This window comes from Trachemys scripta, chromosome 2 (assembly GCF_013100865.1).
Source record: "Trachemys scripta elegans isolate TJP31775 chromosome 2, CAS_Tse_1.0, whole genome shotgun sequence".
Classification (NCBI taxonomy): Eukaryota; Metazoa; Chordata; order Testudines; family Emydidae; genus Trachemys; species Trachemys scripta.
This window is the reverse complement of record NC_048299.1, coordinates 166791511-166818093: the sequence shown is the minus strand read 5'-3', so window position 1 is coordinate 166818093 and position 26583 is coordinate 166791511. Positions and strand designations below refer to the sequence as shown.

The 26583-nt window shown below is 40.9% G+C and overlaps 2 protein-coding genes across 4 annotated transcripts in view; one reads left to right on the top strand and one right to left on the bottom strand.

The window, feature by feature from the left end:
* LOC117873158 (tubulin beta-1 chain) overlaps positions 1–677 on the top strand; it is a 25941-nt gene extending 25264 nt beyond the window's left edge. Inside the window, exon 5 of one of the 3 annotated variants that reach the window (XM_034762237.1) lies at positions 1–677. In XM_034762237.1, the coding sequence (XP_034618128.1) occupies positions 1–469 (469 nt within the window). In that variant the 3' untranslated portion in view covers positions 470–677. The other 2 variants (XM_034762236.1, XM_034762235.1) reach the window with 2 other exon arrangements.
* BPHL (biphenyl hydrolase like) lies at positions 609–25132 on the bottom strand. Its single transcript, XM_034762238.1, has 7 exons — positions 24958–25132; positions 16429–16532; positions 14148–14314; positions 9586–9739; positions 7079–7210; positions 3694–3817; positions 609–1180 (listed from the first exon to the last, which is right to left on the bottom strand). Exons 1-7 carry the CDS (start codon positions 25077–25079, stop codon positions 1093–1095), a joined length of 891 nt encoding a protein of 296 aa, XP_034618129.1. The 5' UTR covers positions 25080–25132; the 3' UTR covers positions 609–1092.
* Positions 25133–26583: the final 1451 nt, after the last annotated feature.

Genomic DNA, 26583 nt, shown 5'->3' with positions numbered 1-26583 from the left:
GCAGCAGATGTTTGATTCTAAAAACATGATGGCAGCCTGTGATCCCCGCCATGGCCGCTACCTGACTGTGGCAGCAATATTCCGTGGCCGGATGTCTATGAAGGAGGTGGATGAGCAAATGCTCAATGTCCAGAACAAAAACAGCAGCTACTTTGTCGAATGGATCCCCAATAACGTCAAGACAGCTGTCTGTGACATTCCCCCCCGCGGCCTCAAAATGTCTGCCACTTTCATTGGGAACAGCACAGCCATTCAGGAGCTGTTCAAGAGAATCTCTGAGCAGTTCACGGCCATGTTCCGGCGTAAGGCTTTCTTGCACTGGTACACTGGTGAGGGCATGGATGAGATGGAGTTCACTGAGGCAGAGAGCAACATGAATGACCTGGTCTCAGAATATCAGCAATACCAAGATGCCACTGCTGATGAGCAGGGGGAATTTGAAGAGGAAGGAGAGGAGGATGAGGCTTAAGGCAGTTGGTACCAGAGGAACTCTACTAAAGCAGGCATGTGGTCAGAATGAATTCTGATAATGGTGATAAAGCATGTTCTTTGCCGTGTACTTGATTAGCCTCTGTCAGCATTATGTAACCTTAAAGATATCTATGTAATAATTGTCAAGTCAAGTTTATTGACCGCTTTGATCTTAGTTTAAGACACATAAAGGCATGTGTTCAAAATAATGTCTCCTGGTTTGTTTCTTTAAAATAGGTCTCCACTTCTCATCCAGCATATCTTTTTTTATATATATAGTCTTGTTAGCTTCACATTCAGTGCTTCTTGATATGGAGTTAAATACTTGCTACATAACAATCTTGATCCAGTCAAAGACAGATTAATGCTGCTTCACTAGTTACTTTTTTTACAGACAAATTAATCTCTGCCATGCACTACTTGTTTACCAAGCAAGATACAGTAAGGATCTTAATCTACCTCTAACTGGCATAAATGCAAACAATTTCCTTTTACAGTTTCTTATAATGGAGAATCAAACTGCTAATAAAATCAGTGACACGACTTGGATGGGTCAAAGAGGGGGAATATAATCATTAAATATACTAAGAACCTTACATACACTTAATTTGTTAAACTCTATTATCGTAGGAAATCTTCTGCTAATTTGTTGAATTCTTCTGCAAAGCGTAAATGTAGATTGTGCTTTCCTTCTGGCATCAGAAACAACCTAAAAAAGATAATAATGTAAACTCTAAACATATACTAGTATATACAACACATAGGTCCACTGCATAACCATGGTAACCAAGTGCAAAATTTGAAGCAACTCCTGAGGTTTTTTCTTTTTAAACACTCCAGATTTCCTTGGGTATAAAGTCAGAATCTGGCTCCTCAATTTAATAATTAGCTGAGTTATTCTTAAAATTGACTCCTTGACAATCTACCACTAGTGCCTACAAATCTAAATGCCATCTCTGGGGAAAACAAAGTGGTGTTGGATCAGGGTAAAATGTTAGATTAGCTATAATTGTGAATCTCTGGGAAACTCTCTAAGTCAGCTACTTGCCAGAAGCCAGATACTTGGTTTCCACTAGCAGGTGTAGAGGGTTAAGATTCCAGAGGTAGCATGAGATGTTACAACATCTCACTGATGCCTCCTATGAGGCAACACTGGAATAGTCTCTACAGTACTTGCCTTCAGGGAAAAGAGCAGGGTGATGGTCATGAGTTGAAGTGATCCCCTTTTTCAGAGGAAGGAGTAGCAATGCTGGAGTGGATGGAGGAGACCTCATGGTGAGGGCAGCATGACACGATGTATACCAGCTAAGTAACTAATGCGTTGGGCTGGGTATTTCTTAAATTTTGCAACGAAGCAAACCTGTATACATTCTGTATGAATAGGGAAGCATGTAAAGTAAACTCTTAATTTTCATTTTGACAGAGGTTAAACCAGCTAACTAAACAGAACTTGCCTGTTTTGCCTTCATAAAAATGGCTTCCGTTTTCCTAATCCTACTCTACTAGTTTGTACAGTCTGTTAAAAATAGTAATAAAATGAAGCTCTAGCTGACTGTTTGCAGCTAGGAAGAGAATGAAAAGCTGTATTCCACATGCTAAGAGGATGCATTGCCACAGTTTCTGGATGAGGTGAGCACTACTTCAAGATTTTGGGTAAAGGGGTTGAGAGTAATATCTCTGGACATATTTGTAGTCTGTACAGTTTATTATGCCAAAACCACTGATGCACTTGAGCAAAATAGTTGACTGTCACTTCATGTTTATTATGAGACCAGTGCCCAGTAGTAAAATCTCAGTAAAACTGTAGATAGAGCAGCTATGACATTAGCATTCAGTGCTACTTGATATAACTAGGCTTTCTGCTCCAGCCCTAGTATTTCAGTGCTTTGTTAGCTCTGCTGAAGGGGATAGCTATTAGATATCATATGGCACAAGGAGTGCAGTGGCAGTAATTCAGATGGGTGGAAGTGGTCTTAACTACACAGTTGTACTTTTAGATTAATAGATTCCAAGGTGAGAAGGCACCATGGTGTATAGTTCACAGGCCACAGACCTTCCCTAAAATTAATTCCTAGAGCATATATTCTTTTATTTAAAAAAAATCCAGTACTGATTTAAAAATTGCTAGTGATGGAGAACACACCATAACCCTGGAACACTATTCCAATGGTTAAGTACCCTCACGGTTAAAAATTTACACCTTTTATTTACTGTCTAAATTTGTCTCGCTTCAACATCCAGCCACTGGATCATGTTATACCTTTCTCTGCTAGATTGAACAGCCCATTATTAAATATTGTTCCCCATATATGTACTTAGAGTGTAATGAAGTCACCCCTTAACCTTCTCTTTGCGGTCCTTGAGTCTATTTATCTTAAACAATTTCACTATAAGGCATGTTTTCTAATCCTTTAATCCTTCTTGTGGCTCTTTAGTCCTTCTCCAATTTATCAACATTCTCCTTGAACTATGGGTACTAGAACTGGACATAGTATTCCAGCAGCAGTTGCACCAGTGCCAAATACAGAAGTAAAATACTCTACTCCTATTCAAGATTCGCCTATTTATGTATCCAAGGACAGCACTAGTCCTTTTGACCATGGTGTTACACTGTGAGCTCATTATCAGCTGATTATCCACCCCCACTCCCAACTCTCTTTCAAAGTGACTGCTTCCCAGGATAGAGTCCCCATATTGTAAGTATGACCTGCTGCCTTTGTTCCTAGATGTACACCTTTACATTTAGCCACATTAAAATAGGTATTATTTGTTCCCAGACTGCTCTATATCAGTGACCCATCCTTTTCATTATTTACCACTCCCCCAAATCCTTGTCATTGCAAACTTTATCAGTAGTGATTTTGTTCTCTTCCAGGTTATTGATAAAAATGTTCATAGCATAGGGCCGAGAACCAATCCCTGTGGGATGCACTAGAAATGCATTTGCTCAATTGATAATTCCCCATTCTCAGACATTTTGAGATCTATCAGTTAGCCAGCTTTTAATCCTTTTAGCTCCTTCCTCCTTTTTTTTAAAACAGTACTATAATGTAAAAAGGGTAGTCTGCACTGCTCTCAATGTACCATTCTAGGGATGCTTAGAATCAACTCAATCAGTGTCTGAGAAATTCTGCCTAAAGATTTTCCATTTCCATATTGTGTGTTCACTTCTTCCCTTCCCAAAAGGTGCTTCAAAACTGTGCAGCTGAAGGTATGACTCACCGTGACCCTTTGATGTGCTTGTGAAGATATTCAGCGTGAAACTGTGGTACCAAAGGGTCTTTCCCACCATGTATTATAAATGTTGGACACTTTATGTGAGGCAGTAAATGTTGACAAATGTTACCTGAAAAACATAGGTTAAGGTTATGTTCTTATTTTAAAATATGGAAGATTAAAATGGAAAAAATTGTTAAACTAGGAACTTCTATTGTAGCTCTTACCACTAGCACCCATGGGTATGTACAATGTGGTCACCCTACCACAGAGGTATAAGCAAGTGCTAAATGGGTGCTGCCTAGCATCAGTACAAAAACATCTTTTCCCAAAGATGAAATACATAATATACTTCTACTGCTGTGCGATAAGCTGTTGACTAATGAACCATCAATACCTAGCAAAGCCAGTGCATGAAATATTTATGGCACCCACTTTTCTAAACATTCTAACTCAGGGGTCTAAACCATGTGGCCCGGGCGCTATTTTCTGCAGCCCGCGAGCCCCTTGCAGCTCCCCCAGTGTTTATCTAGAGCCGCTCCGGGAGATGCTGGAATGTGGGGAAGGGGGGGGCTATGTGTTGCTTTTGCTTCAGGTATCACCCCCCAGCAGCTCCAATTTCCTGGGAACGGGGAACCGCGGGCAACCTGCCCTGATCCCCCTGCTGCACCCCGCACCCCTCTTGCACACCAACCCCCTGCTGTACCCCTCACTCCTCCTGCACCCCACACCCCAACTCCCTGCCGTGAGCCCCTGCCACACCTCTCCTGCACCCCCTGGGGGCAGAGTTGGGGTGGGGATTTCACGGAAGGGGTTGGAATGGGGGCAGGGAAGGGGTGGGCAGGGGTGGGGCCTCATGGAAGGGGTGGAGTGGGGGTGAGGCCAAGGGCAGCAGGGTGGGGGAGGTGTCAGTAATGCAGCCCTCAGGCCAATGTACTAGTCCTCATGTGGCCCTCATGGTCATTTGAATTTGAGACCCCTGTTCTAACTTCATGTAACTAGACAATGCATGGATTTCTTAGCTATAATTTATCTCTTCAGGCTCTGAGGTCTATGCTATCTCATGTTTATGCTACTATTGTTCCAGATTATCAAGCTGCAGGTTACCTGACAATTTTTATACTGTAGGTTTAAAAAGAATTAAGTATATAAATATACAGTAATATCTGGTCATAATGGACACTTCTCTTTGTAATAGGTGTCCACCTAATATAGAATTAACCAAACCAGTCAAAGGTTTTTTTCTGTACTTAATTTCATGTAAACAATAAAATAATGTGCATTCTGCTACCCCTTTCCACACACTCCCATTATACTACTACCCAGCAATACAGTTTATGCACTCTTGGGCTAGCTTTCCATTCTTGGCTTTGTCTCCTGCTTTCATGGGTGAGTTTGTGGGTAAATCAAGGAGGGGAGAAACTTGTTCATTTGAGAATGTCTAGAATATCAAACAATCTACTTTCAATTTGCAAGGCTTTCCTCACAGATATAGCAGCAGCCTTAGAACCCAGTTCAAGTGTCTATACTCATGCTGGCCCAGCTCTCAAGTCACTCGTTGCTAGTTTAAATAATGCTGCCTTCCCCCCATTGCCTTATATTTTTCAATTATTGCCCAGTAATCATTTTCACTTAGTGCTTTTCATCCAAGGATCTTTAAAGCACCTTTTCAATGTTGTTTAAGCTTCAGAACAGCAAGTATAGAAAGGTGAAGTCGCTTGCCCAAGGTTACACAGTCAGGAAATAGACCCAACCGTCCTCTGCTTTAATCACCAGATTGTACTTCCTCCCTTAGCACAGTTGGAACGCTTTGCAGGAACATTCTTCAGTTTTGCAGCTTTAAGCCACTCATGCAGTGTCTCCTTAAATGTCACCATCCTCCGTGAATTTATAATTTATTTTAAGAGTTGCTTGCGTCATCAGCTTTCCTGCCTATTCATAGCAAACAGTCTTGAGAAATTTTAAGAAACAGGCTGTGTTTGAGCACAAGTTTTTGCTATTCTACTTAAGTCATATTCATGCATGATTTTCTTTCATTCAAACTGGAGTTAATCTAGTGCTTTTATTTGTCCCTTTTCTTGATTTCATCCACTGGTACCTTGATGCATAACTGGCTCTCAGTACAAAAGTAGCTAACTGCCTTTCACAGATGACCTAGTGTACACTGGATCTGATTGTGCAGGGTGTTGACGGCTGAGTGCTGCCAACTATTGCTGACTTCAGAGGGAGCTGAGAATGCTCAACACCTTCCAATGCTCGGTCCAGTTACAGCACCTGGGAAAGTCAGCTAGTTGTTAAATGTTTCCAGGTGGTCTCTCTTTCCAGGGACACTTAATTTCATAGGTGATGAAAATTGTGGCCACTAAAGGATGTGTGACTATGACTGTCAGCCAAGGTTTCACTGCATATATGCCCCAGACTTATGCTTACCCCTATGTAAGGGGGTGTTGTTTTTTTAAAAAAATGACAAAAGGACTGGAATACAACTTAAGATGCCTCCCTACTGGGAGAAATTATGGTATCAGCTGACTGGCATCTCTCTTACAAGTCTGTCTGGATTTGAAGAAGTAAAATGTAAGGAAACACTTTTCTTGCAGTCATTTGATGCCTACTGTCTATTCAGAACCATTGTCAGATATTTACTATTTTGGTTATAAGGACTAAAGGAAAATGCCCAAAAGGGAATCTTGGGCTTTTTGCCTTTTGTGCACCATATGTAGTGTATATATTTGTATTCTGCAATTTAAAAGCAAATTTGCTATGAACTAAAACAGAAAATTGCTGTTTAGCATTTAGGGCCCCATCTTGTTTGCAAACTTCTCTCTAGCAAGAGTTTATTCCCCAAGATTTTTAAGAGTCAAGCTTAAAAATAACATGGTTGGTACTGAATTATAACTGACCTATTTTAGATGCTTTATCTTTGGCTGTATTATTTTAACTATGCTTTGTTAAATCTGAACTACAAATCTTTGAAAACCAAACTTCCCTGCCCTGCTTTCAATACCTACTGCTACCTGTAGCCCAAAAAACATTTGTTTTATGGTTTCTATCTCATAATCTCTAGAGTATAAAATATTCCCTCATTATAAGAGAATTGAAAATGAACCTAAGAAACTATCCAACTACATCTATTTAAAAATGATATTTTAGTCAACCTAGGCTTGTGGCAAAGCAAAGGCAGAGACAATGGTCAGATAATGATTTCCAAAAGCTCTTTCCTCCTGTTCATCACTTAAATTCTGTGAAGTGTCTGCTGTATTCATGAGCGCCAGTCAGCTGGTTCATAATACTGTGCGGTGTGTGCATCTATTTCTTCCTTTGTTGGCTACTAAGCAATGTTGAGAGATTTTTATCTGCAGCTTTTCTGCTGCTGCAATTGCAGGAATCTTACCATCTGGCTTGTCAGCAAACTGAGATATTCCATCCACCCAGGCCTCACATGTTTTTGCAAAATATTCATGTCCGTACATTTCTTCCATTTGTTTCCTGATCTTTTCACTCCATTTTGAAACATCTCGGATAGCTATGTAAAATGGCATTGAATACATTAGACCCTTTTCAGTAAACAAATAGCATCCACATAAATATGTGAGTGTGCATTTTAAGAGTTAATTACAAATGTACATTTCAGATGCAAAATTCTTTTAAATTTTTTTTTTTAAAAAAACATCTGTGGAAGGGGAAAAAATAAATTAATTTCATTGTCTGCATCAGAGTCCTTTCTGAGTTCAAGTTGCAAATTAATTGTTGCTACTGTGTTTGCAAGGAGTGGACAAAGGCTGCCTACAGTGGGAGGGAGGGAGGAGAGCTTGCAGGATGAGACACCAAAGCATGTACAGTCTCTTGGGTGGAGTGGGGGAGAAGAGTGTTTATCTGCAGTCAAAGTTCAAATCATATCTATTTTTATAGAAAAAGGGTAGGGTATAGATGCCCCGCTCTAGGACAGCTTTCTGCTCTGGCCTCTGGATTGAAGCTGGCACATGGTTATTCACCAGTGTTCAATGTCAGGAAGTCTTTACTAAGGCATTCCAGCAAGCTGACATCATGGTACATTTGCCACATTCTTAGAGGAAAACCAAGACCTGCCTACTCAGTGGAGTCCTGCTGACTCACTGCATGTTACGCAAAGCTGTACAAATAATCTGGAATTCTACTTTACTCACCTGTTTGACAGGTTTAGAAATTTTGTATATCTCCAGCTGTCAATAATGCCCATAAAGCACATGTCCCCAAGAGTGACAACTACCTTACAGAGAAGCAGACGAATACTATCACAACAGAAAAGGAGAGAGAACTGAAAGCTCCTGAGTCACCAGACTGCAATGACAGTTGCTAACAGAGCTCTTAAAATGGCTTCTGATAGCGTGGGAAGGACTAAAGAGTTCAATAAATAATAATATGAAATACAACCTGTTTGACCAATCACAAGGCAGTAGTGACTAAAAGATGTTCTATAATAGCTCTTCACTGATATATATGGGAAATGAGAGCGGTCATCCCAGTCCAGTTGTTACTGAACAGATGTCTCCTTCACAAAATCTACCATTTTATTTGCTGCTGTGGTTGGCAGTCTTAGTAAAGAAGCCAAAACTTGAGAGGGCCTGGAGACCAGATAACCCTCTTCCACCCCTTCATGCTTCTCACCTTTTTTTTTTTTAAATGGCATTTCTGAGCTCCCTGATGCCATTAGCTATTTTGCAGAGGAGTGCCAAATAGTCATATCCTGCACCAGTTAAATCCATAATAAAATTACCATTGAATTCAGTGGTGCAGGACTGAGCCCACAGATTTGAGATCAACAATATAAGAGACCATGTAAAAGTGAAATAGTATTTATGCAGTTGTAATAGTGGCTAAATAATCTATGAAACTATGTTTCATACTGGAAACACAAGGCTTCACATTTGTGCACAAACGCTTTTGTTCTGGTATAGTCCCTTCACTGGATGCTCTCTTACCACTATCACAAATGATGTCCCTTTTCAACAAAATGGCAGTAGCTTCATTAACAGTAATTGTAACTAAGTATTTGACTTTCAAATGAAATGTAGAACATATATTATCTGAGAAGTACTTATTCATGTGAGCTCTTTGCTTAAGGCAAACAAAGTGTGTACAGCCTCCTCTCTTCAAATCTTTTTTGACCAACCTAACTCCTCTTTTTAAAATAAATAAATAAATAAATAAATAAAAAAAATAAAAAATAGCTGTCTTAGTAGGAACAGATTTTTCTATATACCTGGAGAAATGTGCCCTTGATTCTAAACTAAGAAATGGCTCCGTCTGCCCATTGGACTTTCGTAACCAGAACAGCATCACATTATGAATAATTTACAATAAATAGCAATATGCAATTTCTAGAAGAAATAATTTTCCCAGACATTTCTCAGGTCACTGAAATCAGATTTTTTTTTCTGCATGCTAAGTTTCTTTCTTTGTTTTTCAGCCTTCGTTTTGCTGGAAAAATTGCAGTTAGCCAGAAATCCGAAATCCAGGGTCTCTTTACTTTACAAAGCCTTTTTTTTTTTTGTCAATAGAGCAAAGAATTTCAAGGGAATTAAAGGGGGAAAGGAAACATGGGTGATTCATTTTTTCCTGCACACAAATGAACTTTTTTATTTTCTGATTGTGTATTCTGACCTCAGGAGGGGAAAAGTTCTTGTTCATTATATGCTAGAATACTAGATATTACACACTTTAAAAAAAAATTGTTGTTGTTCCTAAGGAAAGTTTTTCCGTATTCTGTTTTATTGCACCTAAGGTAGGTTTTTTTTTGCGGGGGTGGGGGGTATTTTAAAGGATCAATACAAAGATAACTGAAGAGACCTTAGTATGATACAAGAAAAGACTAAGTTATTTGTTATCAGACATTTCTCCATTCATGCAATTAATACTTACCATTGTAAAGCTTCAGATCCTCCTGAGTGACAGTGGCGTTTGCTCCCCAAACAACTAATTTGTGGATAAGGGTTGGATGTTTTGCAGCTGCTATGAGAGCTGTAATCCCACCGTCACTCCATCCCAGCAAAGAGAACTTCTTAAACTTCAGTGCCTTGGTTGGTGTGAGAAAATTACAGTAAAAATCACTGGCCTTCACTACTAAACAGCTGTATCTACCTGCAGTCAAATGTTTCTTGAAAACTAACAACTTCAACCAAAATCTCAAATTTAGTTAAATTACAATTAACACACAAAATGCAAATAGAGACTCCTTTACATTAAAACTGGCAGCAATTTAAAAAAAACTTATTTAAAGTAAAAGTGAGTGTGATGCTGCTAGAGATTCTTGGATTGCCTTCCTGTAGATTTGAAGAACCTGTATGGCAGTGGGTGACTGAATCTTAGATGAGACTGCCCTGGTTTATACTAGGATTTTACATCCGAATAGTATAATCTCTCGGGTGTGAAAAATCCACACACCTGAGAGATGTAGCTGTACCGACCTAGCCCCCAGTTTAGACAGCAGTAGACAGAGGGAAGAACAACTTAGCTACTGTCTCTCGGGGAGGTGGATTACCAATACCAATGGCAGAACCCCTCCTGTTGGCATAGGTAGTGTCTACACTGTAGCATTTTAAGTGTAGACAAGCCCTGAGAAGCAGTTGCTAACCAGTCTTAGAAAATATAAAGGTTAATAAAATCTGGAAAACAAGAGCCGGCTTGCTGCCACTTGTTGTTAAATATCTATTGTGGGTTTTAGAGAGTGTATGTCTGTGCGAGCTACCTATACTGGCCAAACTTTTTAAAAGCATCCACTAATTTAGAGTGCTTTGAATTTTGGGTGTCCAACTTGAAACAGCTAGGGTCTGATTTTATGAGGTGCTGAGCACTCAGAATACCAGCTAGAGTCAATGTAAGTAGCTATGGGTGCATTTCACCACTGAAAACTAGGCTTAGAGGATCCAAGTTTTAAAAAGTAACCACTAAATTAGCTCCTGCAATTGTGTGCACCCAAAATCTGAGTACTTCAATATCTAAGCAGTTTGGTACAAATCCACCTTTTTGTGTGCTTAGAGGCATGGTTTTGGCATGTGTTAAATGTGAAGCTGGATTGAAGCCACTTGGAAAACTTGATCTGAAATTTGAACTGTTCTTGGTTATAGCGGTATACTTTAAATACTGCTTCATGATGAGTTTCAATCAAAAATGTTTATGTTGAAATGACTGCCTTCTCCTAAGGGAGCAAGATTGTAGCTCACAAAGACCTTAATTCATCCTGTGTACTCCCCTCCTAGGGCTTGGGAGATTCTAGGTCACATTCTCTGCTGCACCAAGATCCACTAACAGCAGGAGGACGGTGAGAGGGTGGTGGGGACAATCAGGGAAACAGTTACGGCTCCCTGTTTCTGTGGGCTATCTTGTGCTGGCTCCGGTCCTGTAGTATGACTGCATTTCACTTGAAATTACCTCTGTCCAGGGCCCCATACGTAGTGTGGCCATGTACGGTATGACATAATTGCAGATTGTTTTAAAGTTGCTGTATAACATAAGCTTTCATTTGAGTGAAATGTAAATCAACACAAGCGATGTCTACCTGAGTCTGCAGTCAGCCTGAAACAATAATTCAGAGACGTATGAACTAATCCTATTTGGCTCAATGGGATGTTAAAACTGAAGTATCAGAAGGTTTTAAATATCAATATTAACAATCTCATTGCTGAAAATGTTAGAAGCAATGCTAATGTGCTTATTGGTCTTTGTTGGATGTAGTGGTAGGCATTGGAGCAGGGTGCAGTGAAGCAGGCTTAAAATGTTCTTTTCCCATATTAAATTCTGCTAGTAGTGTTATAAAGAGGTTTTTATTTCAAAAAGGGATCTAATTCATTGGTAGATGGTAATATAAAGTACTGACACCTGTCTTAAACTGTTATATTGTTCTTCAGAGTCTCAGCTTTCATTTTATGAAGAAAAACTTACAGCAGTGAGTTGGGAAGAAAATTTCAAAAAATATGAACCAAGTCTAACAGAGACAGATACTACAGGTTTAGTCTACACTACAAAGTTTTGCCAGCCTGGCTATAACAGCTAGGAGTGTGGACAAATATCACACCCCCTAGCTAACAAAGCTATGCCTGCAAAACCTCCAGGCTGGACACAACTACGCTGGCAGAAGAGTGCTTCTGTTGGTATAGCTAATGTCATTTGGGGAGATGGTGTAGCTATGCCAGCACAATCTGTCTTTTGGTTTACACTGCATCTCCACAAGGGGGCTCTGTCAGAATAGCTAAACCACTATATGGCAAAGGATTTGTAGTGTAGTCGATACCCGAGTCTGTAGAAAGCCAATAGTTCTGAGGGCTTGTCCACATAGGAAAGTTATACTGGTATAAGCTAAGATGAGAATTTAAACTGCTATACCTAACTCTCCATGTGGACACACTTATTCTGGAAATCCTACTCTTCATTAGTAGGGCTGATTCTTTAGCTCAGGGGTCAGCAACCTCTGGCATACGGCTCGCCAGGGTAAGCACCCTGGTGGGCCAGTCCAGTTTGTTTACCTGCCGCCTCTGCAGGTTCGGCTGATCGCGGCTCCCACTGGCCACAGTTCACCGCTCCAGGCCAATGGGGGTGGCGGGAAGCCACGGCCAGCACATCCCTCGGCCCGCGCTGCTTCCCGCAGCCCCCATTGGCCTGGAGCGGCGAACTGTGGCCAGTGGGAACCGCGATCGGCCAAACCTGCGGACGCGGCAGGTAAACAAACTGGCCCAGCCTGCCAGGGTGCTTACCCTGGTGAGCCGCATGCCAGAGGTTGCTGACCCTTGCTTTAGCTACTGTGCTATTATACAGTATTTGTGAGAATGTATAAACAAGTTAATCCATGCTTCATAAAGAGGCTTGGCAGAATTATTTTTTTTAATAATTTCAATGGATAATTTTTAAGCATTTTTAATTTTTATCAATTTAAATGTTCAGTTCCGGGAAATTATTGGGGGGGGGGGTGTCAGACAATTATTTAATGACAATGGATGTTGATATTCAAAAAGATAAAGCTTTATAGCCATTAAAACACAAATTGTCAACATCACATGTCAAAATATACAAAGTAAACAGCCTTTATTCAAACTCTAATAAGTTCTCAACCAGCATTTTTTCTTTCTTTGCCTATATGTAAGTTTCTATTGATGGAAATAATTTTTTTCATCAGTTTGTATAAAGTGAAACCAAAGTTTGACATTTAATAAAAAAAAATCCTTCCAAGCCTATTCATAAGTGAGATTTCAATAATCCTTTAATATATGCACTTATAAACATACAAATCTTCAAAAGTGGAAGATATGCTACACTGTTTTCTGTTGCCAAAAAATCTAGTCAGTTATACTCTCAACTTTAGCACTGAATAAATGTGGATGGGATGCTTCCCTGCTTTCTACCAGATTGAGTACAAAGCATCTGATTATGTACTCCTTTTGAGGACAGCATCTTTTTTCTGTCATGCATTCATTAAGTGTTTGAAAAGAAGCAGGTAAAAGAGGAGTTCCAAGCTTTCATATTTGGAAGCCTGTCACCTGCTCATGATAACATTTTTGTTCTGGTTGGCCAGAGTGGTACTGGCTTTGTACGTTAGTCTGGGTATACTGTAAAGCAAGGGGCAGCTGGATTTCATGACTAGGGAATAACATTTCTCCTATGTTTCCTGTCAGACTTATTTTGGTTCAACTAATCTCCTTATGCAGTGTACTTTAGGAAGGCTGCATTTTCAATTTCCCCTGGTTCTGCAAAGTTGCTGCTGTGAAAAGAAATAACTGGCTTCACTGTCCAAACCCTATCTGATATTTTTGGAACATATTACATTGTCAGGATTCTTAACATGGCCAAAGATACTGTGTAGTTTAACATAAGGAATTCCACTCACAAGTTGCCAATATCGTAGTTAACGTTTTATTGTCAGGATTTCCTTTAGCATTAATTTGGCACAGTTCTTATAAAAACAGAACAAAACAACAGTACAACATATTTTTCACTTTGATTCTATAAATCAGGTTTAAAAAGCAGGAGGATCAATGACAGACATGAGTCATGTTCTTTGTACTCAGAATAAGTGTGTACATTATATTCTGTGTGGATTTAGGAATAGACCTTACAATGGAAATATGTCAATTTAGTTTGCAGGATTAGATGTTAAACATCTTAGGTTCTTGCAAAATGTCTTAATTATCACCCGCTAAAGAACTTGTCAGCTACAATTATTAACTGTAGGTCTTGTTTTTCATATATAGTTTTCCTGGACTTCATGCAACTATAAAGTCACAAACATTCTGGGGCAAAATATTCTGGAATAAGATCGTGCCGCTTACTTACATAATTAATTCCATGGCTAAAGCAGAACATATTTCCATCCATTTTAAGCACTTTTGCATAATTTAATATCAGCAATTACTACTGTAAAACATATAATCCTTGACTTCGCCCCTCCCCACCACCATTAAGGAAAAACAGACTTTATCTCAGAACGGATTTACCTGCATCAGATCAACAGCATCTCTTGCATCTCTTTCAAAGAAATCTGGAGGAAAATCTCGAGCTGGAGGGATGGAATGTCCATAGCCCCGAGGATCCCAGGCAACTATTGTGAACAGCTGCTTGTTCATAGATTTGAGCTGTGGTCCAAAATCACTTTGACTACTCCCTAAAAACATTATGTCCTGATAAATTAATCACCACATTACAACTACCCTATACATGCTACAAATGGACTTCATAAATTCACTTAGTTGGGACACCTACCAGTGAAGAGATTTAGATAAATAGTATAATATGGACCATGACCACTGCTTAATCACAACAGTATGAATAAAAATTTTGCTGAATGAACATGTTTTCTTCTAGTGGTATCAATGGGTAAGTATTGGTTAACCAGGTAATATACCCATTTTAAGAGTTTTCTGTAGCACCCACTACTGTAGGATCTAAGGCCTTGATTTGGCAATATTTTTCACACACATATTTTCAGACATTTTTTAAATTGGTGGGGTGTCAGGAAATCAGTTGGGCTGTCTGAGTGTAGAGGATTCTGTTGGACTATAATCTCTATGAACACAAGGGTTGAGATAGCAGTTTTGTGATCAAACTTATTTAGCCCTACTATAATGTATTGAAAGAATGTAAATCAAAATCTCATCCTAAACGGCTCTACACTTCTAGAATTTAAAAGTAGCTGTTAAAATACTTTTAAAATTCCGATCAGAATACCCCAAATACCTCTTTTACATCAGTAAGAGTAACTGGAGACATGACAAAACCAGTGGAAGTTTATGGGAGCACATGGGCTGTAAAAAAGAATCCCATTACCTCCACCATCTACAGCATGGTGCAATTAGCTGATTATATTAATGGATGAGTTTTCTTCCCTTGCAATAACATTTAAAGGCCACAGCCAGAAGCAGAATACCAGGCTAGATGGAGAAGAATTGGACTGCTCTGTTATTATAAATCAACTACTAATTTTATTAGTGGATAGTGCTGTGATCCAAGTGCTTGATACCATTAAAAAGTGGGTTACTTTTTAAGGGCACCTTATGAATAGTCTATAAAGGATAAATGATTAACCACTCATTAAAACAACTATTAATCAATTGACTCTGTGGGTCAATAGGTTGCTTATAACCATCTATAACACAAAGTCTCATGTCTCTAATATGCTATTAATCATTTAACATTTTATAAAATGACACCAAAAAGTATGTCATTTATTTTTTTACTAAATATTAAAACATACCTGCACTAACACATTATACACCAAGCTTCAGCCCAAAGACATTTAAAATAGGTAAGACAACAAAATCTGGCAACTAGTGTTTTAGTGGTAATAATTAAACTATAGCATGTACATTTCAAAATAAAACTATGTATACATTGCAAAAAATCAATTTTTAATTCATACATGTGCCTTTCTTGACTTCTCTCAGAAACAGGATCAATATCAGTAATGAGCAATTTAAGAATTATTTCCCTACACCATTAGAATTAGACAGTCCCTTTTCTTCCTATTTTTTTGACACCATCTCTCCAGAAATATCTCCAAAGGGAGAGATTGCAACCACTAGATAGACATTCCTGGCCATTGGTGCACTCTGGGTCTCCAAAAGCAGCTGAGAATCAAATATAACTGATGCATTATGAAACTGAATAACCAAAAGGTGAACATACATTCTTGTTAAAAAAAAAAAAACAATATCACCTCTCCTATTTTTCCCCTTCATGAGAAAGCTCTTGTTTAAACAAGATGTAAACGCTGCCATCGTATTGCTCATTATTATAGCTGGAATTGGAAGGCACTTGCACTCTTTTTAGAGATGATCATTCATTCAGTCCTTATATACTAAAATATAGAACACAATGGACCTGACTCTCCATTGTTTGTACCTTGTGTAGTCATTTGCACCTGTGCAAAGTGAATGTACAACATTACTAAATCAGAATGGTAGCATTTTACACCCACTTTGTGCTGGTGTGAGTGACTACAGAAGGTGCAAGGCAATGGAGATTCAGGCCTAGAATGCTTGCATTTAGAAGGTCTCTGGTGTTCTAGATAAGAATAACTTTGTAAAACTGGTAACTGTTTAAAATAACTTTGATTTTTCCTAACTCTATTACATGTACCAAATTCTAGTTTTTAAAAAGTAATGCATAAAAAGGTAAAAAGTTTCTGAAAAAGATCTTACAAAAAGAGTACAAAATAGCTTTAGAAAAATCAAGAAAAAAGTACTGATATCAAGTCCTAATATGGCAAAAGTTCCTGACCTAACATCCCAGGAAGAAGCAGAACTGCATGATCCCCTTGTCCTGTCTGTTTATAATGCAGGGGCACTCCATTCACTGTGATTTTAGCAGATGTTATTGAAGTACTAGAAGAAAAGAAAATTATTCAACAAGCTAATATCTCATTACAGTGCAGTCATTCAGTGGACTATGCAGTAATTACTAATGCTAGACACTGACAACACAGCCATATTTAAAGGGTTCTGTTTGCCTTTGTGGGGGTGAGGGGATGTGAGAGAGAGAAAGAATCAAACAGATTGCGACTGGAAAATAGAGGCAGACTACATGGGAAGTCAGGCATGTGACAATTTTACTTTATAATACTGTGCAGTTCTGCAAAGTGTCTTTTAAAATAATTTGTATCTTTTGGAAAAAACCAAAACGTTTCAAATCTGCATAACATTATAAAAATAAACCTCTTACTGAATACCTCCTCCCACCCCCACCCCCCAAAAACCCCTCAGAAGTAATACTGCCTACCCTCCCCAGCACAGAGGATGACAGGACATTGCTTGGAGCAGGAGCCAGTGCTCTGTGGCAAGATGGAACATTGAGAGATCCAAAAAGGAAAAGAGGTAAGTTCTAAGTTCTGAATGACTCTCTTAGCCTGGCTATTGGAGGTGTGCAGCACATTACTAAAGTTATTGGAATGTTGTTAAAATCCTTGGTATATCACTTTTCAGCACTTTGTTCTATACAGTACCCAAATGAAGTGACAGATACAGTAGGAATAAAAGCAAAAAGGATTAGGTCTAGTTTGTGAGATGGACTGCGCATCCACATAGGGAAGTAAATGGGGAATAAGGCACTCCCCTTGCTGCCCTGAGCAAAGTACCTGAGTCCAGGCATGCAGGTTAAAGGGGCACTGCATTCCTGTTTAGTACCCTGCCTTGCCCCTTGAGTAGGTGTGTCTGGAGACTAGGCAGAGAGCCTTGGCTTTGCACCTCCTACGAACTGGCCGGTATAGGTAAGGTAGCATCCTAGGGATAGGAATACATTATTTCCCCTAAGTGCAAGGAGGTAACACCTCCACTTGTATGGTTCCTGTGTAGCCCTTGCTGCTGGTATTTTTTTAACTACTGTATCATAATCATGTTAAACTATGGTGGCTTCGGTATGTCATGTGATACTGATGGTAGCACAGTAATGGGAGATTTTAAGAAACAATCAGTGTAACTACAGCTTTAAGTGCGTACAGAAGTGTGTTAAAAACAAACAAACGTTAAAAGGAAATATCACTGTATTACTGAACTGCTTCCAAATGGCTGCTGTTGTTGCTCTGAACCTCATCCTCTGTTGCTACATAACAGAATGTGGTTTATGGTTACTTATGATCCAGTTGTGTAATGAAAAAACCTACAACTGGGGGCGGGGCGGGTGGAATCTCATCATACAATTCAATTCAATGTAATCTGAGCAGAGGGTATTGTTCAATTAGAAAATACATTACTGTGTAAAATGTGCCAACAGGAAGAAGTAGCAAAGTAAACCTTCAAGATTACAAAAGTCAGTCACAAGCATAGGAAAATTAACAGTACAGAAAAATTCTAAAGGATGAAGATACTTGTATTTACATAGTTTGGAATTCTGATACCATCATCAGATAATTCTTAGAGAGATCATTGTTACATTGATTGTTAAGCCTTTGCTAACCTGCTACATATTTATGGAAATGTAAATTAATTTTATTTTCAATATATATTTCTACTTGGAATATTAGATGTTTTTAGACCCTAAATGTTTCCAAAGTGTAATCCATGAATACAGGAACATGGTGCAGTAGAATTTGCCTTATCCAGAAAAGTGATTATTTTTTTCCCCTCAAGTCTCTTTCAACTGACTGTTGAAGCCTGTCCGTTTCAAGTGGCTGGAGCAGAGAAAGGAGGTATTAGCGTCATTTTGAGTAATGACCTCTTTTTCTGCTCTGAATAGCAAAAATCTTGCTGGATATTGAGGAAATAAAGTACAAACCCATTTCCCATTGAAGAGGCAAGATAACTTGATTACTTTTACTTTTGTGTTAACTTCTATTCCAGCCACATGAGAACTCAAATATGCAAGTGTGGGAGTTTTCTTCTATTCTACTCTCTGTAGGTTCTTATGCAGCTCTCATCACCATAGTACATGAGCACCTTATAGTAGTGCATTAAGTGGCATGAGTAACATTGGTCACTTGTTTTTTTCTCTCTCTCCCATCTTCTCCTCGGGGGGAGAATTGTGTGTGCAGAGTAGTGGATTTTCTTTTTCTTTATTGTATCACTATACGTTGTACTTGGAGAAGGCAAGACCAAAGAGGTGCACCTTGCATTCGGAGTGGAAGGTAATGAGATTTATGATGGTGCTTAGTTCCTGTGGGAGTTCTTTCCACAGTATCGGACCAGTCCCTGAGAAAGCGCTGCACAGATGAGCTTTAACCTCCCAGGTTATATCTTCACTGCAGAAAGAGGTGTGTTTTTACATTGAGAGAGCTAACCCAGATTAGCTATGTGAATTTAAAATCTAGTGGAGACAAGGCACAGGTAGTCTTTTATCTCAACTAGCTACCTCAAGGTAATACTTACCTGTTCCATGTCTCTACTAGGATTTTACATCTAGAAAGCTAATTCAAGTTAGCTAGCTCCATGTAATATCACACCTATTATTTTGCAGTGAAGACACAGTCCTACTCTCTACTCTATGCTACTACTCTCAATCCTGGCCAGTCAAGGGAGCACTTGCTACTGGCAAAAGTGCTTTTTTAAGGAAAGCATTCAAGCATGTGCTTAAATCCATCCCTATTCAGGAAAGCACTTACACATGTGTAACTAACTTTAACCATGTGCATAAATCCCATTGACTCCAGGGGCTTAAATATTTGTTTAAGTACTTTTCTGACTAGTGTGAGTGTTGGCCCTGGACTTCTGAGCCCTCTTTCCACCCCTGTGTAATTTCCTTTTCCAGGCCAAAGGAACAGTCACCCCAAACTACAAAGGACAGCTTCCTCAGTGACATGTATGAAATACATAGATGCTCTACCCTTCTTCTTGCTTTTTCTCCACAAGTTTCCTAGTGCTCCATAGCCCATGAGATTTACCTAATTGTACTTCTATTAGTTATGGTATGATAGCACCAGATCTGTATTGCACACAGGTATATTTGGATCCAAGGGCAGGCTGCCAATAATCCCACAAAAAGTCTGCACTTTAACCTGGCATTAATACTGTGTATTGGAAGGTGAGGAGAGGGTGCAGCGTGTTTGCAAAGAGATGGGGTGACAGACTGAGATATTTATTCATTTTCCCATTTAAGCAAAAATGTTTTTTCTAAGCCATAATCAAGGAGGGAGATAATACCATTGGGCAAACAAACTTCTATTAGTGCATTTGCACTTTGTTATTTAAACAGGATACTGTGCATATTTACACCATAACATTGTTGTAAACTTTGAGGTGGACCTTCACCAGGAAATGTTTTTTGAAAATACCTGCCATTTGGTGCAATCTGGGGCATTCCAAAAGCCAATTCCTGTAAAAAAATCTGCTTTTCAGAAGTATTTTATGAGCCTCAAGGATGTAGTCTACAATGTTTCTAGCCGTGTCCATAAAAGGATGAACGCCACCAAAAGCAAGGACATCACTTCAACCATTCATTCAACCCGTAAAATTTGAACAAAGGGCAATTTTAACATAGTCATTGTGTGAATGACTGAGAAAGCACTTTAGAGACAGTGACAAATCAGATATGAGGTATTAACCTAAGTAGGAAAGGATAGTTGACTGAAGTGAGAGATTATTGTAATTCCATATTTTATCCATTGTGAAATGATGTCAATGGATATCATTAAAATGAGCTGCGAGAATAGTCCTGGCAACTGGAATTTTAAATAATTTTAAAAGGCTTTGGTTTTTTGGCAGTAAGTCATGTCTTGCTCAAGAGGATAAAAGACCAATTTCTAAGTCTCAGTTTAATACCATCCTTTTAACTGCACCAAATACACTTTGTTTTCATTACAGAATTTTGTACTTTGATGTTGTTAATGATCTTTAAGTACAACACTATTCTATGATTTCACTGTATGGTTCTTGTCTTCTGGCATAGTTCTGTATTACACACTTACCTCATTCAAAAACAGACATCGGAGTTTGCATTTTGTCTTCCAATTAATTTATATCCTAATAGTTGCAGTACTCTTTTGACTAACTTATCTCACTTTAAAAAACAAAAAACACATATGGACGTCTCACCATTTGGTTACCTAATGGTTAACCTTTATTCATTTTACTACTTTACCTGCCTTAAGTATCGTGGGTGAAATCTTTGCCCCATTGAAGTCAACGAGAGTTTTATTTGCTTTTTTGTAAGAATGTTATTTTAAAGCATTAAGGTTGAGAGAAACTTTCTTTCTATGCCACTCACAAAACAACTTCATGATTTAGTGAGATTGTTTTGTTCTTTATTAAGCTTTGACACTATGCTTACCTCTGTTCTAAACACGGAGGCTGGCATAACCCCGGCCACATAGTTTACATTCAGGACTGATTTACTTTTATTTTAAATCATTTTTCATAAAGCAACCCAAAATGAACAAACAATGGCTGTGCAGACTCCTATGCCTAATTCATGGTAGTGGAATTAAATTGCAGTCCTTTATTCACAAGAAGGCAACCCAGACTGTACATAAACTAAGTGTTTATGTAACACAATACTGTAGTTCAGGGATTGGCAACCTTTGACACGCGGACTGCCAGGGGAAGCACCCTGGCAGACCAGGCCGCTTTGTTTATCTGCCGTGTCCACAGGTTTGGCCGATCGCGGCTCCGACTGGCCACGGTTCGCCGCTCCAGGCCAATGGGAGCGGTGGGAAGTGGCGGCCAGCACATCCCTCGGCCCGCGCCGCTTCCTGCAGCCCCCATTGGCCTGGAGCGGTGAACCACGGCCAGTGGGAGCCGCGATCGGCCGAACCTCCGGACACGGCAGGTAAACAAACTGGGTGCTTACCCTGGTAAGCCGCGTGCCAAAGGTTGCCAATTCCTGCTGTAGTTGGTAATGGCACGTACCAAACTAAGGCTCTGATCTTGCAATTAGATCTATATGCTCCATCTACACAAATCCTTTGAAGAATGGGGTGCAAGTCTGGAACTTGTTTTCATGACTATGGCTCATACTGGAAGAGTCATTATGCCATTTATAACTTAATAAATTTTGACTACCTGTTATGGGGATATGTTTTAACAAATTAATTTGACTATTAAAACTGATCAACCAAGCTTTTTTGTACCTACTGTAAATATCTATACATATAAACCAAGTTTCATAACCAAATATGATGCAGCTAAATTTTTGAGCTCAGGGTAAGAAGTGTGGCATGTCCTTTGCCCAATTTTTGAACAACACTTATTAATAGAAAGCACAGCCTATTTAAAAAAAAAAAATAGTAAAACACAGCACTTGTCTTTTGATTTAAAAATTCCATTCCATGCAGCTTATTTGACTATATCCTTCACCATGGTGAATGAGCTCCTCAACTCAATTTTAACTAACCCTTGTAAGAACATTTAATATCCCATTGCTTGAAACCATTTTAAAAATTGCAAAAAACCCTTCCTAACTTTTTACTGACAAAACTACCCTCCTGTTGCCTTTTTTAAAGTGGGCACTGAAATGTTGTTTTTACAGACCTCTGGAGAAAAACTATACTGCTTTCCTTTTTCATGTTGCACTTACACATTCTGAAGCCTTTCCCTCTGACTAGTTATTAACTTCATGTGAAGTGACCTTCTGCTGAATGTGTGATGCTGCCTCACACTTGCTCTTGAGCCAAGTAAAAAGAGACTGTTGGAATTTCATAGTCAATATATACAGACCTTTTTATCTGGATGAAGACTAAGTGAGGGGCTGCACCACAAACTCAGCAAATCATCACATTACTGTGAAGTTAATATGTAATCAGTCGGGGAAAAGGCTAGAATCAGCAAATCAAAATGCTAATCTCAAAAAATTAACCACTCTATTTTTTTCAACAGGCTTGAGGTAGTCCATTTCACTCCCTACTTAGAATAGGCAACACTCAGAGTGCTACTGGTTTGTCAAAAAACATTAGACATAGTAGAAAAATGTTATTGAAGCATGTAAAAATAAGAGCAATTTTATTGCCTTTGCCAAACAACAAGCCCATGCATGTCTTTTATGACTTTCAAGATAAAATTTGCAGTTTTGTTTGTCCCATCTATGCATCTAAGAGATTCTCTGCTCCTTGTATCTTCCTCCTTGATTTTGACAGGAACAAAGGTCTTCTGTTTTGGAAGAACTGACTGTATGCACAGGATCAGATAGATCAGTGCCCCCTAAAGGCATGGTAGCTTGATAACGAAATGGAAATTATTTGCCTCAGTGGTAGTGTTGTGTGTGTGTGTGTGTTAAATGGGACAAAGTAATGCACATTGGAAAAAAATAACCTCAACTATACATACAATATAATGGGGGCTAATTTAGCTACAACTAATCAGGAACGAGATCTTGGAGTCATCGTGGATAGTTCTCTGAAGACGTCCACGCGGTGTGCAGCGGCAGTCAAAAAAGCAAACAGGATGTTAGGAATCATTAAAAAGGGATAGAGAATAAGACAGAGAATATTTATTGCCCTTATATAAATCCATGGTACATCCACATCTTGAATACTGCATACAGATGTGGTCTCTTCATCTCAAAAAAGATATACTGGCATTAGAAAAAGTTCAGAAAAGGGCAACTAAAATGATTAGGGGTTTGGAATGGGTCCCATATGATGAGAGATTAAAGAAGCTAGGACTTTTCAGCTTGGAAAAGAGGAGACTAAGGGGGGATATGATAAAGGTATATAAAATCATGAATGGTGTGGAAAAAGTGTATAAGGAAAAGTTATTTACTTGTTCCCATACTATAAGAACTAGGGGCCACCAAATGAAATTAATGGGCAGCAGGTTTAAAACAAATAAAAGGAAGTTCTTCTTCACACAGCGCACAGTCAACCTGCAGAACTCCTTGCCTGAGGAGGTTGTGAAGGCGAGGACTGTAACAGGGTTTAAAAGAGAACTAGATAAATTCATGGAGGTTAAGTCCATTAATGGCTATTAGCCAGGACGGGTAAGGAATGGTGTCCCTAGCTTCTGTTTGTCAGAGGGTGGAGATGGATGGCAGGAGAGAGATCACTTGATCATTATTTGTTAGGTTCACTCCCTCTGGGGCACCTGGCATTGGCCACGGTCGGTAGACAGGATATTGGGCTGGATAGACCTTTGGTCTGACCCAGTATGGCTGTTCTTATGTTCTTAAAGATGTCACTAGGAGGGTTTCAGCACATTGGATGGAGAAACTGCGATCAGCAATGTGTGGTCTGCAAAGTATGTTTTATGACTATACTCTAGAGAGGGTAAGTCTGTACAACCTAATTCTCAGAAAAATACAATTTCAATCCATGCTGGTCAGAAATTGTGCTAGAATCATGCTAATACAGATTTGATCCCCTTGACCGCAGCCACCCTAACTTGCGGAGGCTGAGAAGCTAGTTTTCTGCCTGGTTATGTTGGCCAGCATATACAGGGCATTGGAACTAGATGTGAACAGTGTCTGAAACCTGTTTTAAAGAAGGTATGCCTCATTTCACACCACCCAACACAACTATATATGTACACAGAAAACTTGTTTTTAAAACAATGTTTAAAAACATTTCCTACCTGTAATGTAGAGAGGGCCTAGGTCGACAGGCCCATAGCCCTGAACTTTAGTGCCCAGCAGCCTGTGCTGGTGCATCTACTTCTAGCACAGCACTGTGGTTCTCCGCCCCCTAAAGCCTGGCTCGGCCTTGCACCCTCCATAGGCTGAAACCACATTTGTATTGTATCCAAATCATGCTGCAGAATTGTGCTTTGCAGAAATGGGGTGTAATTTGTGAAGGACAAGGGAACGCCACTTCAGTTTCAGCTACGCCACAAATCCAAGCTGGGCTTTGGCTGGGGGCAAAGGATTGTGGCGTGAAGAATGGATTTGCAGGGGCAGCTTTAAAATTCAGCTGTCAACTTTCCCTTTTCTCTCCTCAGTCTTTCTTCCCTGCCACATCCCTTAGCAACCCTGGCTGATTCCAGGAGGCCGCTGGCCCCTAGTAGAGGAGCTAGGGGTGCAGCCTGGCACCTGGGGGGGGGGGGGGAAGAGGAGGGGAACAGGGACTCAGTCCAGAGCTCAAACAGAGGAGAATGGGGGTAGAGGGGTGGAGACTAGTGACGGGTCCTTATAGCAGAAGAAGGAAGCTAAGGAAATAAAGCGCCCTCCCCCCAATATCCCTACAGAGCCTACTGCCAAAGCCCAACCCCCAAACACCCCACAGCCCGATCCCCCCAACGCCCCCAGCTTTCCCCAAAGCACTACCCCACCCCTTCCTCAAAACACCTCCCCGAGGCTCCCCAGCAGCAGCACGGGGCTGAGACGCCCTGGGAGGCGGGGGCGGCTCCGCGCGGGCTGCGCCGCGGCCTGGCCGGGCAGAGCCGGGGCTGACTTTACCCGTAGGAGGCAGCAGCAGCAGCAGGTCCCCGGAGCCCGAGCGGCGGCGCCCCGCGCGCGGCCGGCGGGAGCTGGGAGAGGAGAACCCGCAGCAGCGCCCCGCCAGCGCCCGGCCGAGCCATTCCCGCTCCCCGCAGCTGCCAGCCGCCCCGCCTCGGGCGCAGGGCGGGCCGCGGTGTTGCAAAGACCCCACCCCCTGGCTCCCGCGTCGCCCCACACGGGCCACCCGCCAGATCATGTTTTGGCTCTTCGGGGCGGTGGCTGAGCGAGGCCTGCGGGAACGGAGGGGACTCGGGCTGCTTGGCAGTGAGGCGAGGCTGGGCAGGCCCCCAGGGGGAGCGCTGGTGCAGGAGCTGGTCCCAGGGGAGCAGCGTCCACCCCCGTTGCCCCGTGTGCCCGCTCCTCCTGCAGAACGGAGCCCCCAAAGCTGAGTGAGTGGCATTGCGACCTGGTGCAGTGCCACCCATGTGCAGCTGGAGGGGCCGCGGGGCTTCGCCTGAGGGACCCCTGCATGCTCCTCCTCATTGCTGCCCTTGGGAAGGCCCAATGCTGGTGACTTGGCACTCCTGCCCATTGGCAGAATGAGTGTACAGCCCTGGGGACCACTGCCCCACACACACCTAACGGCTGGTGATGGCTTTGGGCCCCATTGGACAGTGCTGTGCCCATGTCGCTCACACCACGGGGATGGATGGTCTGTGCCACCGGACAGCCACACCAAGGTAGGGTGACCAGAAAGTGTGAAAAATCGGGACGGGGTGGGGAGTAATAGGCGTCTATATAAGAAAAAGCCACAAATATTGAATATTGGGACTGTCCCTACAAAATCAGAACATCTGGTCACTCTACACCAAAGTGGCCCTCCCTAAGCCTGTGCCACACACAACGTTGCAGTGGTTTACCTTGAGATGTGATTTTTAAACCAATTTAGTTAATTTGAGCCATCTGTGCATGGGGATACTTAGGGTACAGCCACTGTGCCTCAGTGTAGACACTACCTATGCAAATGGGTGGGGTTCTCCCATCAGCACAGGTAATCTACCTCTCTGTGAGGTGATAGCTAGGTCGACAGAAGAAAGTCCATCGACCTATCACTGGCTACAGGGGTTAGGTGGTCGGCATAGCTAAATCTCAGGGATGTGGATGTTTCACACTCGTGAGAGACGGTGCTATGCTGATGTAAATTCTCACTGTAGAGCTATGTCTACACTATAGAGCCCATGCCGGCATAGCTATTACACCATAGTCCTTTAGTGTAGACACTGCAGGTATGTCTATACTACGATCACTACAGAGTCACAGCTCCAGTGCTGTAGCTGCACCACTGTTGTGTAGTGCTTACTACAGAGCGGGAAGAGGTTCTTCCGTTGTTGCAGTACATCCACTTCTCTGAGAGGCAGTAGCTAGGTTGATGGAAGAATTCTTCCATCAGCCTAGCACTGTCCACACTGGGACTTAGGTTGGCTTCCCTACGTGTCTCAGGGATGTGAATTTTTCACATCCCCCGAGCAATGTAGCTAGGTTGACCTACGTTTCTAGAGTTCTGTCTACTTAGTAACTGCACCTCTGACAGCATGCTTCACTGGGGTCCTGCTGACATAGCTATGTTGTCTGGAGGTGTGAATT

Excerpts from the sequence above, each read along its gene's own strand:
- BPHL (XM_034762238.1), bottom strand. The coding sequence starts at position 25,079 with ATGGCTCGGCCGGGCGCTGGCGGGGCGCTGCTGCGGGTTCTCCTCTCC. Across the intron at positions 9,740-14,147 it reads ATGCTGTTGATCTGATGCAG|GCACTGAAGTTTAAGAAGTT; the intron begins GTAAATCCGTTC and ends ACACCAACCAAG. Across the intron at positions 1,181-3,693 it reads AAGCACATCAAAGGGTCACG|GTTGTTTCTGATGCCAGAAG; the intron begins GTGAGTCATACC and ends TATCTTTTTTAG.